At 47.2% G+C, this 16,342-nt stretch overlaps 1 protein-coding gene across 5 annotated transcripts in view; it reads right to left on the bottom strand.

Moving 5' to 3' along the window:
* IGSF9 (immunoglobulin superfamily member 9) overlaps window positions 1–16,342 on the bottom strand; it is a 70,479-nt gene that overhangs the window by 32,821 nt on the left and 21,316 nt on the right. For all 5 annotated transcript variants that reach the window (XM_035098177.2, XM_035098174.2, XM_035098176.2 and 2 more), the window contains exon 4: window positions 1,331–1,483. In XM_035098177.2, the coding sequence (XP_034954068.2) occupies window positions 1,331–1,483 (153 nt within the window). The remainder of the gene's footprint in view (window positions 1–1,330; window positions 1,484–16,342) is intronic.

Genomic DNA, 16,342 nt, shown 5'->3' on the forward strand with positions numbered 1-16,342 from the left:
CAAATGAGGACATTTAGGTCACATGCACACAATTCATCCTGGGAACTGTAGTCTGTTAAGGCTGATGGGAAGGGTCTCCTAACAGCTCTCAGCACCCTTAACAAACTACAGTTCCCAGGATTCTTTGGAGGAAGCCATGACTGTTAAACAGGCACTAGAGAGCTTTAAATGCACAGTGTGCAACCCTCCTTATATCATTGTGCATACTGCTTTAAAAAATACAAGTGGACAAGCCCCTGTACCAAGGGGTACCCAGCTTCCATCATTCACGCTGGCTGGGGCAGATGAGAGTCCAGCCATATCTGGTGTGCCACAGGGTTCCCCATTCCATACTTAAGTGCGTTTCCATACAATATGCAAACCGAAACATCCTTTGAAAGGAGAGCTTGCAAAGCAGTTCTCCAGCCAATAAATGTGTGTGTGGGGGGGAGCACATTCTGAGGGAAAGCATGCATAAAAACGTGTATGTTAGCGACAACAACATATAAAAATGCTTTCTAGTATGGGAAATTGCTCTGCAAAAGTGTGCACATTAGGAGAAATCCACGCTAGACACCGATTAATTTTCATGGAGACTTTTTCAAAAATAAATAATAAACTGCACACTGGCGTGGAAACATGGAGGCCTGAGCTTAAGGTTGGAAAAATGATAAACAAAGAGAAACCAAAATGGCCAAAGTTGTCCATCCCTATGGCACCTGAATTGTTGTTATAAGCAAGGGGGGGAAATATCATGCACCGTTAATAATTGTATACGCCTCTTTTATTCCAGCTTCCTGAATCCACCTGGCTTTTGGGTTGGATTCAGTCTGACCCCTGTGTTTTCCTCCCTCATGGTTTGGATTTATGGACTACTTAAAATGAGGCTGCTTTTTAAATTTTAATATTGTTTTTTAATCTGTATTTTAATTAATTGTTTTTTTTCTTTTATGTCTTATTGTAATTTTGTTGGTGTTAGCCACCCTGAGCCTGGTTTTGACTGGGGAGGGCGGGGTATGAATATTTTTTTTATTTTATTATTATTATTATTATTATTATTATTATTATTATTATTAAAAAATTAAAAAACATTTGCTCTCTAGAAAGAGACAAGATAGAAATTGAAATAAATAAATCAAGCTAAATAAATTGAACCCAGCACCCACCACTGCTGGGAGGGGGTTGGACTGGACTTTTGGGTCCTTTCCAATTCTGCAATTCTTAAGATTCCTTGATTCTATGGCCATTGGCCAGGCAGGCTGGAGCTGATGGGAGTTGTAGTCCCAAACATGTAGGAGGAACCACATCGACCAACCCTGAAGTAAATTAAAAATAAACACCCAGAGCATACAATTGACGGTGAGGTGGATCCAGGTGCCGTTTTGGAACTCGTCGTCGCTGTTGGGTCGGTCGAGAAAGAGCACCCGGCACTCGTACCAGCCCTGGTCCTCGGCACGCAGCTGCTCAATCCAGAGAGAGGCGCCCTCTTGGATCCGCACACGACCTGCATTGCAGACAAGAAACCACAGAAGCACACGCAGGGGGTTATAGAAGCAACAACACCATCACCACCACAGGAAGCTGTGATTCCTGCATTGCAGGGGGTCAGACTGAATGACCCTAGGGGGTACTTTCCAACTATGATTACAGATGAAACTCTAAAAATTAGAATATCGTCGAAAAGTGCATTTATTTCAGTAATGCTACTTATTATTTTTAATTTTTCTTTTACTGTTTACAAATGCTTTCTTTTGGAAATTCCACAAATAGTAATCAAACAAATAGTTACGGCAATACAAAAAATAAACAAAAATAAACATCGCTATTACATTTCATTAATTATATTTCGTTTATAATTGACCCGCCTAACGACAAATAATTACAATTACAACAAATAAAGGCTTGGCATATCTTGCTTTGCATGTCATCATGCATCTATCTCATATATTGGTTTCACCTTTGAAGTTGCATTATTGAAATAAATGCACTGTGCTGAATTCAGCAAAAGAAATCTTCCTTTACGCAACAGTGGTGGCTAGGTTATTGGTGGCTAAGGGCTGGAAAGAACAGGAGATGTGGAATACTATGTAAGTTTTGTTTTGTTTTGCTTTGCTTTGTTTTGAAATAAATTATTTTAAATAAATAAATAAACACACTTCTTGACGATATTCTAATTTTTTGAGTTTTACCTGTATATGATTCCGACACCTCAACCCAGCCCACCAAATTTTCTTCCCCCTGAAATGAAACCGAACTGGAACCAATACACTTGTCTTATGTCCTGCCCAAGATCCTATTGATAAAGGGAGGAAGGTGCAGTAAATTGAATAAAATAAATCAGGCTTCCTCAAACTTGGCCCTCCAGATGTTTTGAGACTTACAATTCCCATCATCCCTAACCACTGGAGTTGCAGGCCAAAAACATCTGGAGGGCCGAGTTTGAGGAAGTTTGAGAACTCATTATCAGAATATTGTACGGAGACAAAAATGGCATTGTCCAAAAACAAGAGGGAAGCATCAATAAATAGAGAGACCCAAAAGGGGAGGTGGCAGGAGTAAGCTGCATGTGGAGGAGCGGAGACACGAACTCGGTTCCCCAGATTACGAGTCTACCGCTCTTAACTACTATACCACACTGAGCTGCAGCTCAGAGATAAGAGCATCTTCTTTGCATGTAGAAAGTCCCAGGTCTGATTCTTGGCATCTCCAGGCAAGACAGAGACTCACTGTCTGAAAACCTGTAAAGGCTGCTACCAGTCAGTGTCGACAATACTGAGCTAGATAGACCAATGACCCAACTCTGCTGCCTTGTACTGTTTCAGTACATAATGCCTTATGTTCCTACTTAAAGCAGTCCTTTATTTACAACCATGAGGACTGGAACCCTACTTTATTTTAGGGGAAGAACCATAGCTCAGTAGCAGAGCATTTGCCTGCATGTGTAGGTTCCATGTTAAATCCCTATTATCCCCCAGGTAAGGCTGGGGAAAAACCGCCTGAAATCCCGCAGAGCTGCTGCCAGTCAGAGTGGGCGATACTGAGCTAGATGGACCAACGGACTGAATCCGTTCCCTGCTTCTAAGTTACTTTAAATGTGCTTTTGACATCCACTCGCAGAGACAAGTCAAGAGCAGCCATGGGGAGTAGCCAGCGGGAGGGAGGTGATGCTAACCTCCTTCATCCATGCTGTTTTCCTGAGGAAATCCCCCCCCTTTACAGCTTCCAGGGAGGGAGTGCAGTGGGAATACCAGTTGCTGGGAATCACAAGTGTGGAGAATTGTATACTGGATTAGATCGGCCACATTGTTCTTATCCTATATAATAATGTCCAAGTTGTCCCTGCGTCCAAGCTGTCCCGTGTGTCCCTGAGTCACTGCGCATGTCCCCCAGGGACACAGGGATTGGACAGCAGAGACTGGACACACACACGTGCGCGCTCTCCCCCCCACCCCTCTGCCTCCTCCAACCGCCGCTCTCCAGACAGCGCCTCACTGCACTTGCGTTAAAGCGTGAGGAGGAGCCGGCTGAGGGAGGCAGGGCGCGTTGGGGAAGCGAGGGTGGAGGAGGTGAATGGGGGGAGGTTTGTGCCTGTGTGTGAGAGGGAGAGGGCACGTGGAGGGAGGCGCTCACGCCCCTTTATCTCTACCGCCTTTCCCCTGGGGCTGAGGGCTCGGGCGGCCGCCGCCGCCGCACCTCTTTGTGGGGGCGGAGCCCCGCCAGGCGCCTCTCTTTAGTTCCTTCGCTCCGTGACGGGGAAGCGGCGCCGCGGCCCCGGCTTCTCCTATAGCCGAGCGCCGGGGTTGCGATCTGGCCTTGCCGCTGCTGCTGTCGAGACGCGCTCTGTACCGGGAGCTGAGCCAGTTTCCTCAGGTGACTTAACGTATGCCAGTGTAGGAGTCTGGTTTGCTGGCGGCGGTGGCGGCTGCCGCCGAGTGCCTGCCCCTCTACACCGAGTGCCTGCCCCGTCGTGGGGCCGCCGCACACCAGGACGAGGCTGCCCCAGATAACTTCCACCTCCTCCTCGCCCTCTTCCTGGGGCCGCTTCTCCCCGTGCTCCGGCTCTGACACCAGGCCGGGCCTGCCCAGCAGCCACAGAGTGTAGCTGCTGCCGGGGCCACTTCCCTCAGCCTGCTGTGCTGGCTGCTCTTCGGGCGGCGGCGGCGGCAAGAGTAGCACCTCCACCTGGGCCTGCCCCATTGCCGCCGCCACCAAGAGGCTGCCCACATATGTTCTAGCGCCCATTTTTAACGGGCTGAAATGACACTAGTTTTCTTATAAAGGTAAAGGGACTGCTGACCGTTAGGGTCCAGTCGCGGACGACTCTGGGGTTGCGGCACTCATCTCACTTTACTGGCTGAGGCAGCCGGCGTACAGCTTCCGGGTCATGTGGCCAACATGACTAAGCCACTGCTGGCGAACCAGAGCAGCGCACGGAAATGCCGTTTACCTTCCTGCCGGAGCGGTACCTACTTATCTACTTGCACTTTGACGTGCTTTTGAACGGCTAGGTGGGCAGGAGCTGGGACCTAGCAACGGGAGCTCACCCCGTCGCGGGGATTTGAACCGCCAACCTTCTGATCGGCAAGCCCTCTAGGCTCTGTGGTTTAACTGTGGTTATTATCTTATAGGATTAGACAAATTCATGAAGGAAAAAGCTGCTGGGATGACAATGGCTACAAGCCACAGTGGCTATGTTCTCCCTCCACTGTTGGGAGTCTATAGGCCAGTTGGTAGGAATCGCAAGGGGGGAGAGGGCTCTTGCACCCAGGTCCTGCTTGTGGGGCTCCCTATAGGCATCTGCTTGGCCACTCCGAAGACAGGATGCTGGGACTATGACTAGGCCGATCCAGCAACTGGTCCAGTCAGCTTCTGCATGTGGCCCTTCACATCCTTTGCCTCGGGCAGCAAAATGTCTTGGGCCAGTGCGGGTTCCCGCTCTCTGAGGGAGTCCCGAGAAGACCACCCCTGCTGATGTTCCCCTTCTCCCCCCCCTCTCTCCCTGCCCAGCTGGGACCATGACGCTGGGAAGAAACTGTTTGCTTTTGTGGGAACCGCCACGGAAAACAAAAGCCAGAGTCCAGGCCCTGGCAGCGACGCCGGGTCAGGGGTCAATTCAACAGACATTAAGTGTTACACAGTGTGTGTCCCCCCCCCTCAATGGGCAGGAGGGGTGGGGAGCTGGAAAAAGGAGGCCAGTGAAAGTGCCACACCGAGGGGAGGGGGCTGGATATGTGCCCCACGGACTCTCCCCCCACCCCAACACTTGTTTGTTAAGGGGAAACCAAGTGGGTCTCTCTCCCCTCCCCCGGTTGCCCCATGTCCTCCAAACCGTTTCCCTCCTTCGAGCCTCCTAAGCACAGATCCACTGGAATTAAAGGACATAACTAATTTAGGCTTATTAATATCAACGTGTTGCATTCAACGTTGGTTCAAGTAGATCCATTGCAAAATAATGGACATAGGCTCATTAATTTCAAAGCGTCAGCTCTGAGTAGCACTTAGTTGTCTGCTCAGAGGAAAACTTCCTGATGCTATGAGATGCTAGGCATTGAAACAGGCTGCCTTGGGAAGTGGTGAACTCCCCATCATTAGAAGTTTTCAAGGAGAAATTGGAGGGGCACACAGGGGTGCTGGAGCAGCAGATCACCTATGAGGCAGTGTGGTGGAGTGGTTAGAGAGTTGGACTAGGGGAGGGAGAACCAGCTACCTTGAGCTCCTTGGAGGAATGGTGGGAATATCTATGCGGCCAGTTCAGTGCCCATTGCAGCTAAGACCAGCTGGAACCGGATGGTTCCACCAATACTGATTTACGATGAGACAGAGTAAGTTTTAAAGAGCTAATTTTGCCACTAGGAAACAGGCCTTCAATTAAGAAAAAAATCAATTAACATACTGAAATCGGGAGAGGGCAGAGAAGCCAATGCAAAGCAAAAAGTATCAAAGCTACTCACCCAGAGAGTCTGTTTAAATTATACTCAGATTAGAGCCACAGAAATTAATGGACCTAAATTAGGCATGCCCATTGTTTTCAATGGGTCTGCACTGTGTAGGACTAACAATGGATACAGCCAGCGCCTTCCACTGCAGGGCTGGCCACAGGGAGGCCTGTGGAACAGCGAGGTGGAAGCTGATCAGCAGAGAGTCAAGAGCCACTGGGCTTTTAGTTTAATGCTTGTTCTGAACCAATGATGCTAATTTTTAATTCTGCATACATACAAACCCCGATTGGAAGGAAGTGCAGCATAAGAGCTAAAATTTGATGGCATTTGCCCCCCAAACTCCTTCCTTGCAAAGGTGGTGGTGAGTAAAGTCATTTTCATCCCCCCCTCCAATTCCCCCTTCCCGACCTGTTCTTTATTTTGCCTGACCAAAGGTGGCAACCCCTATCAGTAACATATCTCGCTTTTGACATCTCAGCATCTCCCTGTACCTCAGCGGCTAGGAACTTGTTCCTTTTAAAACACCCCCCCAAAAAAAAGAGAGGAAAAGGCAAAAAACAAACAAACGAAGGAAAATATAGTCCTATTCCTAAACATGAAACGCAAAATCTGCCTTTTGATGCACTTAATTAGCAGCTACAATAAATTAGCTTAAATAATGTGATTACCATAATCATAATTTCATCACATCCAAGGCACCTTGTAGAATGGCATTAATAAAAGAGACAGGTCCCTGCCCCAAGGACTGTACTATATTCAAGATACAAAGCGGGAAGAAAACTTAGGGAGATGCTCAAATTATTTTGGGGGGGGGGGAGAAGAGAGGTTTGGGGAACCCATAATAAAACCCACATACCCCCCCCCTTTTTAGTAAAATGATGTAATTTCTAGAAACAATAGCATCCACTGGTGCAGTTAAGTAATTTTAGACTCTGGACTGAACAGTTTTACATTGCAGCTTTTAGAAGGTAAAGTGTGTTATTTCACTAGCTTCAAATTGTGGCAAGTGATCCTCTAATCATTGGGGGCTCTCATTCTACTCAGAGAGGCGCCTACCCTGAGACACTCTGAAAAATGATCGCTGGAGCTGAGGGAGGAAAAAACACATAGTTTAGGTGGTTACTGTCAAGAACAGGATTAAAGGCTCTGGAGTCAAAGGCCAGAAAGAAAAAAAAGCAGGCCTCAAGGAGGTTTTATAAAGAACCTCCCCCCCCCCCCGTAATATTTTATATACATTGACTTATTTTCAGGATTGGGGGGTGGGGGTGGGAAGCAGCTGCAGACTGTTGTTGTGGTTTGGATCATTGTAAGCCGCTTGGCCTGAAAAAGAGACAGAGATGCTTTCAAAGCTAAACTAATCAGAAACTTGCAGATATGAGTAATGAGGACAAAATCAACCCTGCTGTTCCCCCAAATGAGTTTGGCAGTAGCAGCTCACCGGGCCACCCTTGTATATCAGCAGTGGTTCTGGGGAAAGTTGGCTTAGGAGACAGTCTAAATTAGATGATGGAACATGGCTGGGCATTTGGGAACTTGGTAGGAATTGCAATTTGACCTCCCTATTCCACCAGTAAGTGGTAGAGCCACAAGGGAAAAGGGCCAGAGGGGTTTCCTGGCTAAGAACTGGGCATAGCTTGTTTTGACGATGGAGCGGGGAAGATAAGAAACTTAAGGAAGCAGTGACCACAACCGGCCTAATCCTGCCCCAGGGCTATTATCAGACCTGTAATCGGCTCAGCAACCCTGCAGGCATTTGGCGCAGACCCAACACACACAATGACACTGCAGGCATCATGCACTATGCCCCTAGGAGCCCCCAAGAGTTGGCCAGCCTGACCCCCTGCCACAGACTTGATAACCTGCATGTAAAGGGTCTGCAACGGATGAACACCCAGCGGAAAGAAATCATTCCAAGAGCATCGTCCCATGTCCTCATATTGAAGTTTACTAGGCCAATCACAGCCCCCCCCTTATTTTGGACACCATTCCAATCCAGGGCATTGTGTATGTACATGCGTGAAGAAACAGCAGTCCTAATTGGCAGCTGCCACCTTCTTTTCCCACAGCGCTCCAGACCTCCACGACATACAGGTAAAAACAAAATGGCAGCCATTATGGCAATGGCTAGAGCCAACGGGCCCTTCCAGGCTGGTAGATCTTTTCCATAGGTGAGTTCCACAACATGTCATTGACACAACAGCAATGCATTACTGGTGGTTTTGTACTGGACATCATTCTGCCTTCTAAGTTGTTCTGTGGCGCTTCCCCAACAAACCCAGAACATGCATTGCAGGATTTTAGCAGGAAGTTACAGGGCATGCAAATTGGAAACAAAGCAGTATGGTGCTGGAGGAGACTCTTGAGAGTCCCAGGACTGCAAGAAGATCAAACCTCTCCATACTGAAGGAAATCAGCCCTGAGTGCTCACTGGAAGGACAGATCCTGAAGCTGAGGCTCCAAGACTTTAGCCACCTCATGAGAAGGGAAGACTCCCTGGAAAAGACCCTGATGTTGGGAAAGATGAAGGGCACGACAGAGGACGAGATGGTTGGACAGTGTTCTCGAAGCTACCAACATGAGTCCGACCAAACTGCGGGAGGCAGTGGAAGACAGGAGTGCCTGGCATGCTCTGGCCCATGGGGTCACGGAGAGCTGGACACGACTAAACGACTAAACAACAACAACATGTCTGCCTCAGAGGTTTTGCAGGCACAAACAACATTGAAAGTGGGATTGCATATACCACAATGAGCACAAATTGTTATGAATACACAATCTGTAGGGGCTCTAACTCTTCTGCAGGAGACTGGAGGCAGGCATCAGAGCTAGTTGGGCACTTCTGGGGTACCAGGATCTGTCCAAGGGGACTGTGAGCAGATGCTGGGCCTGACTCTCTCCTAGGGTGAAGTGTGTCTCAGTTCCAATTCAGGAAAAAAACTGGGCACTCAAGTGTTCAAAAGTGTAGGAAACACCAAAAGGGTGTGTGTGTGTGTGTGTGTGTGTGTGTGTGTGTGTGTGTGGTTGGGACAGAGACTAGCTGCTGATGGATCTCAGCTCTGATCCAGAATGGAAATCCTTATTTTTTAATTCCTTCCTGGAAGCAATACTACAGGTGAAACTCGGAAAATTAGAATATCGTCAAAAAGTGCATTTATTTCAGTAATGCAACTTTTTATTTCAGTAATGCAACTTAAAAGGTGAAACCAGTATATGAGATAGATGCGTGACATGCAAAGCAAGATATGTCAAGCCTTTATTTGATGTAATTGTAATTATTAGGCGGGTCAATTATAAATGGAATGTAATCAATGAAATGTAATAGCGATGTTTATTTTTGTATTTTTGTAATTATTTGTTTTATTACTGTGGAATTTCCAAAAGAATGCATTTGTAAAAATTAAATGAAAAATGAAAAATAAAAAGTTGCATTACTGAAATAAATGCACTTTTTGACAATATTCTAATTTTCCAAGTTCCACCTGTAGTTTCCACATGGTTGGCTTTGCACAGGTTAAGGCATGAGTTAAAGGCAGCTGCTCCAAACTTCCCAGTGCCTGGGAATGGAGAGGACCCAGGTGGAGGAATGCCTGAGGAAGTGTCTTGCTTCCAGGCTTGCCACAGGTTTTTGGCTCTCCCCTGTGAGAATGGGATGTTGGACTAGATGGTCCCTTGGCCTGATCCAGCAAGACTTCCCATAGGTTCTCACTGCTTGGATTCCCAGATCCAGATCCTGCTCCACCCAAGGGAATGGCCTTCTCCCCTCTGAACAAAGATGCCTTTGGAACAATAGATTAATTCCAGTTGATGGAGTTTAATTAGGAGGGCGAAGTCCCAGCCCCCTCGGCCCCTCTCTCTGAAGCCAGCCAGCCAGCCAGGCTGCCTGCTTTGCCCAGCTCCCCTCCCTTCAATCACCAGAGGGTCTTTGGCAGTTAACGAAAACCCATCAAGTGGCCTTAGCAACCGGCAACCTCCCATTGCTTAGCAACAGCCCATTCAAAAGGCATACAAAGGTAGAATGGCCTGCCCTCCTACCTCACTATGCTTAGCCACTGCCGGGTTGCACAGGAGGTGTGGCAGGCGCTGGCAATAAGGGTGGTGCTTAGGGGTGGGGCAGAGAAATAAGTGATTGGGGAAAGTGGGGGGGGGAGAGAAGTTTTGGGAAAGACTGCACCTGCAAGGTAACAGATGCTCTTCAGCAAGGGTGGGGTCATGGGAGCATTTCTCAAATCAACCAATCACTATGCCTAACTGAGTGGCTGGGGAAATATTTGGCATTTGCAGGCTGCACTCAAACTTGCAGGTGCAGGGGGCAGGAAACGCTTCCACTTGCACTGAATAGCAGTCTATAGGCCCATGTTTTTCACTGTAGCGAGTTAGAATCCTAGAATTGTAGAGCTGGAAGAGTGCCCAGCTAAAAGCTCTCCTATTTCAGCAGCGGCTTCCGTGACAGCTTATTGATTATTATTATCATATTTCATATTATCATATTTCATTTATGAATCATTTCCCACGAGGCACCCTGAAACAATTTACAATAACGGTGTAGTAAAAAAACGTATATAAAACAATTGCATATATAAAAACAAAACAATTATATGCATGCCAAAACAGTTTAAAACGACAACATAAAACAGTTTAAAATGACAACAATTATATGCATGCAAAAACAGTTTAAAATGACAACATAAAATCAATTCAAATCCAATTCAGATTTCCACCCAGTGGCATAGCTCCTGCTTTGTGTACGGAAGGTCCCAGGGTTCAATCCCTGGCAGTATCCATGGAAAGCTTCTGCCTGTCAGTGCAGAGACCACTGAGCCAGATGGGAAAAGGGTCTGACTTGGTATAAGGCAGCTTCCTATTTTCCTGACTCATGGAGCTATGCCCATTTCCATACGCAGTACAGGTAACTTGCATCTTACATGGAGGTTGGCCATTGTGCGCAGAAGCCAACTTGCGAAAAGCCAGAACGACCCCAGAAAACCATATAAAACCCCCTATTTTTAAGAATCACTGCACCTAACGGCGAGGGTCGATCGCAGCTCTTATGTCTTCCTCCTCCTCTCCCTCACTGGATGATGCTTCACATGATAATGAGGACTGGGGCAGGAGGTACTGATTGGTAGCCGGAAGAAGTGCTTGCTTGTGGTTCAGATCCAGAGGTGGGTTGCCTGGCCACATCTGCAGCTGCTGGTTTCTTTGTGAGCGTTATGGTGATTGGCAGCAGCTGCTGTTGTCGTCCCGTGTCTCATCAAACATTTCCTTGTACGGTCTCAGAGCGTCTGTAATTCCACGGACGACATTGAGGCTATGTTCCATGGAAGGGTCAAACTCTGCAATCTGATCATTTGCATGCTTTATGACAGGCACCCCCAAACTTTGGCCCTCCAGATGTTTTGGACTACAATTCCCATCTTCCCCGACCACTGGTCCAGTTAGCTAGGGATCATGGGAGTTGTAGGCCAAAACATCTGGAGGGCCGCAGTTTGGGGATGCCTGCTTTATGACTTTGAAGAGTTGAGAGAAAAAATCAGAAGGGCCCATCCTCATATTCTGAACTTGATCTGACCAGTTCCTCCAGCTCTCCCACTTCTTGCTGGATAAGGTCCACAAGGCCATAATCACCCACTTGCCTGGCCAACCATACAACGCTCTCCAACTTGCAATGCTTGGAAATCCCTTGAAATCGTGCACGCCTTCCTTCCACAAGTTCCGCCAGCATGCATTTGCTGTCTGAAGCTTGATTGCATCCACTGCCTGTTTGAAGCAGGTGGTGCAATGGGCAACGCTGAAGGACTTCCTGCATGCTGCGAGGTCAAGATCTGGATCAGCATCCATCACATTGATCGCCTAGGTGAGCCATGTGTAAGCAGCCTCCGGGTATAGGGCGGTGTATAAATTGAATAAATAATAATAATAATTTTAAAAAAATCACACCTTGACCCAGAGGCTGGATGAAGGAGGTCATTTTGCAGGGCAGGGGGAACAACCTCTACCTTGCCATGTGCAAAGCAGAGTCCCTTGGGGGGCTCAGGAACGCCATCCACAACCAGCAGCACTTTAACTGCAGCTGTTTCTCCTCGAGGTCCCGCCTCACCTCTGGAATGAAGCAGTTGTGGAACAATTCCAGATATTATGAAGAAGTCACCCAGCAGATTCTTTTTCTTGCCTTTTAGGGCACGGGCGTATTGGGACCTGTACAGCAAGCCAGGCTTTATTAAGTGTCCAGCCCCAATGCTACAGAGCAGCACAGTCACTCGAACCTTTGCACCGTTGAAGCCAAGGGCTTGGGCTTTTCAGCTCTGGCAATGTAAGTCCGCTTGGACATTTTCTCCAGAAAAGCCTTGCCTGCACTGAAGACTTGCTCTGGAAGCTATACTTTGTCGTTCAACAGCCGTGCACTTTTACAGCCTCTTTGTCTGCAGATGCAGCCTCCCCTCTCCATCAGACATTCTTCAGGTGGAAGCGGATCTTAAAGCTGTGAAGCCAACCTGGGCTAGGTTTAAATTCCTTGGCAGGCTGGTCCCCATCTGTGGTGGAAGGTCTGCCGTGGTCATAGAGGCTCAGAACCTTTCGGCACAAGCTTCTGCCATCCATAGGAACACGTTTCTGGTCCGTGTCTTCCAGCCGCAAGTTTAGTGCCTTCTCCATCTTCACCAAAACCTTGCGCCACACCTGACTGGTCATCTTTGCAGTCAGTGGTACACTCGCTGCCAGAGCCCCACAAATCTCCTTTGCAACCTGATAGCACGGATGCTGGACTCGTTCTGGACGAATTTGTGCGCCACAGCACATGCAGACATGCCATCCCTCAAGCAGACTAGAACTGCCAACCTCCTTCCAGCGTGGGAACCAAACTCCTCCTCTTCAGTTTCTCAGCAGCTGATGATGACGATGCCTTGCGTTTGGGGGCTGCGACCCAGGTGGCGCTGTGGGTTAAACCACAGAGCCTAGGGCTTGCTGATCAGAAGGTCGGCGGTTCGAATCCCTGCAACGGGGTGAGCGCCCGTTGCTCGGTCCCAGCTCCTGCCCACCTAGCAGTTCAAAAGCACATCAAAGTGCAAGTAGATAAATAGGGACTGCTCCAGCGGGAAGGTAAACGGCGTTTCCGTGCACTGCTCTGGTTCGCCAGAAGCAGCTTTGTCATGCTGGCCACATGACCCAGAAGCTGTCTGCGGACAAACGCCGGCTCCCTCAGCCTATAGAGCGAGATGAGCACCGCAACCCCAGAGTCGGACACGACTGGACCTGATGGTCAGGGGCCCCTTTACCTTTACCTTTTTTATGAAATCTAAACCTCCTCCTCCTCACTCCAAAGCCCTCCTTTGTCTCCCCAGACCTTTCCACAAGCCTCTGTGGCCTCCTCTGACCACTCTCTCCAACCGCCACTTCTGCTCACAAAGGCTGCTGGGATTGCTAGCTGTTTCCCCCAGCAATCCTGCCCGATATTCCTCCTCACGCACTGTTTCCGTGCTATTTCCTCCCCTCCCCCGGCACTGTGTGCACAATTTCATTTATTTATTTTTAGATTAATTTCTGGCAACACGTGTAAAGCTGTGAACACGTATGCTAAGTAAGTGTAAGATGAAAGTTACCTGTACCAGGTTTTGCATGCTCCAACCACCCATGTTGACAGGGATGCTTCTGACTGTCGCCTTGTAGGGAGGTGTTGAAGGAGCACCTTTTAAACAGTTTTAGAAACTGTTTTATCATATGTGGTGGACATGCGAAAAAATTAAAAGATTTTGGGAAATGATATATAACGAACTGAAAAAGATTTTAAAATACACCTTTCCCCAAAAACCAGAGGCTTTTTTTAATTGGGTCATATAGGACAAGAGATTGTAAAAGAAGATCAAGTATTATTTATGTATGCGACAACCGCGGCAAGGACTTTGTTAGCCCAAAAATGGAAAACTCAGGAGTTACCGACGATTGAAGAGTGGCAGACAAAAATGATGGACTATGCTGAATTAGCAAGACTGACTAGCAGGATCCGAAACCAGGGAGAGGCAAAGTTCCAAAAAGACTGGAGTAAATTTGTGGACTATATGGAGAGGAATTGTAGAAGTTTAAAGACACTTGCAGGACTGAAATAAATCCTACGAAATGACTTTAAGTAGAAGGAGTAAAGGAACTGCGAGATAAGAGTTGATAAGAAAACCAGATGAGGGGAGGGAGGGAAGTCAAAGCTCGGCAGAGCATTGGGAATTCGAGATAGATGAACAGGTGTTAAAAAGAGAAAATTTGTGTGTGTTATGTTTGTGTTTGTTGGTGAATGTTTTGTTTTGTTTAAAGTGTTTAATGTGTTTATTTGAAAAATTTAATAAATTGCTTTTAAAAAAAATAAACAGTTTTAGAAACTGAGATTAGAAAAGCTAGGAGCCAAATGCCATCTTAAACCTGGGTTTCAGTCGCTACAACTAAATGCCTGGGCGCCCCGCAGATCAGCTGATTTTTGCAGTGACACAGCATCAAAAGAGAAGCTTTTCCTGTCCGGAAAAGACAGAGGAGGAATCAGTTGATCCCAACAAAAAGTGCTTTGAACACAGGAGTCTCTAGGGTCGACATTGGCTCAAGGGGGACACCCCCCCCCCTCTCCAAGAAATGCACCCGCTCCTTCATTTCGAACTTGGGACAGGAGAACAAACAAACAAATAATACCAATCAAACGAAGAAAAGAATCAGCTAAACTGCCTCAGTAGAAGAATGTACAGCACATTCCAGCAAGCTCCTTGGCTCAAACAAACTAGTCGGATTCCCACAAGTAGCTGTTAAACAAGGAGGGGATCAAAAGGGTGGCCAGACAGTCGGGCTGAGAAGCCTCTCTTAAAAGCCAGTGACCCGGAAAAGAGGAAGAAGAAAGAGGAGGAGGAAGAAAAGGGGAAAGGGACAGGCAGATATTTGTCACAGTAACCACCCCACAAGAGGTTCAGCTCAGGCCTCAGACTGCAAAGCAAGCTTCTCCCATCAGCTCCACATTCACACCACACAGCATCGCTGAGCTCAGATCAGGACAGCTCTGACCCCATCAAGCCAAGTCCAGAGTTCAGGTACCTCTAGACGGCCAGCATTTTGTGGAAAGGATTTGAGTGCACACTGAGAAATGTAGCTTTGTGCAATTAAAGTGGATCGAAGCCTTCTGTTGCCTTGATGCAACAAATCGACTTTCAACAAAGAAACAGACTTTTTTTAATTTACTTCCCTTTATGTAGATACAAACCACGCTGTCATATCAAATATCACAATGCGGTACAGAACAGAAAAGCACAGTGAAAACAATTAAAAGAACAACGCTGGTTGGCAAAGGATCTCAGGTTCTGCCTAAGATGTCTAAAAGCAAGCAAGGATGATTCCTGCTGAACCACTATTGCCAAGGTGTTCCACAAGGGGGTGGGGGTAAGGGTCTGCCACACTAAAGACTTGCCCTCTGGTAAATGACATCTGAAATTCAGGGGTATGTGGGACCACAAAAAGTGCCCCATCCAAAGACCTCGGCAACCGAGATGGTCCATAAGGAATCAGGCATTTTGGGGCCAAGTTGTTAACACAATACCCCTGAATTTCACCCAGCAGCAAATTGACAACCAGAGCTGACTTTCTGCAGTTTGGAAAGTGATGGGGAAATGCACTGAAAAGTGTAGGGTGACTAACAACTACAGTGGTAACTCTACTTACGAATTTAATGCGTTCCGAACGCACATTCGTAAGTCGAAAAAAAATTGTAAGTCGAATCCCATAGGAATGCATTGGGAGCAAAAATTCGTAAGTCGAAGCAATACTATCTAAAAATTCGTAAGTAGAAAAAATCCTATCTAAACAGCATCCAAGATGGCGGATAGAGCTCCGTTCGTAAGTAGAAACATTCGTAAGTAGAGTTATTCGTAAGTAGAGTTACCACTGTACCAGGAAGACATATGGGTGAATGCAGGAAAATGCTCATTGGCATATAACCTCCCTGCAAACAGATCAGAGTGAATGCTCAATAAAGGCAGGATGTAGCCTAACCACAACATAAGCTTTGTGCAAGCAAACCAGGTTGTCTGGAGAAGCACCCATGTCCCAAGGCCTCATTCAACACGCTGAATCATCTCCAAAACACAGGAATGTGAAAAGAAGCTGATAAGTGCTTCCTGCAAACCACTTTTTGGCTCAATAGCATCTTTACCTGCTCCACAACTGGCATTCACAGATCAGAGACTCCACATTGCTGTGATGGGAAAGACCTGTTGCTGCCCGAGACGCTGGAGAACTGCTGTCAGTCAAAGCAGACAGCAATGAGCTAGATGGACAAATAATCTGACCTTAGTATTACAACAGATTGCGCTTGTTTGGAGGTTCTAGCAGAGGAGTGCAGCTATCGTATACCCTTGACCGAAGAACGGTACACTCCTTCTATCTGGGCTATCTAAGACATCTAACTG

This window comes from Zootoca vivipara, chromosome 17 (genome assembly GCF_963506605.1).
Source record: "Zootoca vivipara chromosome 17, rZooViv1.1, whole genome shotgun sequence".
Lineage (NCBI taxonomy): Eukaryota > Metazoa > Chordata > Lepidosauria > Squamata > Lacertidae > Zootoca > Zootoca vivipara.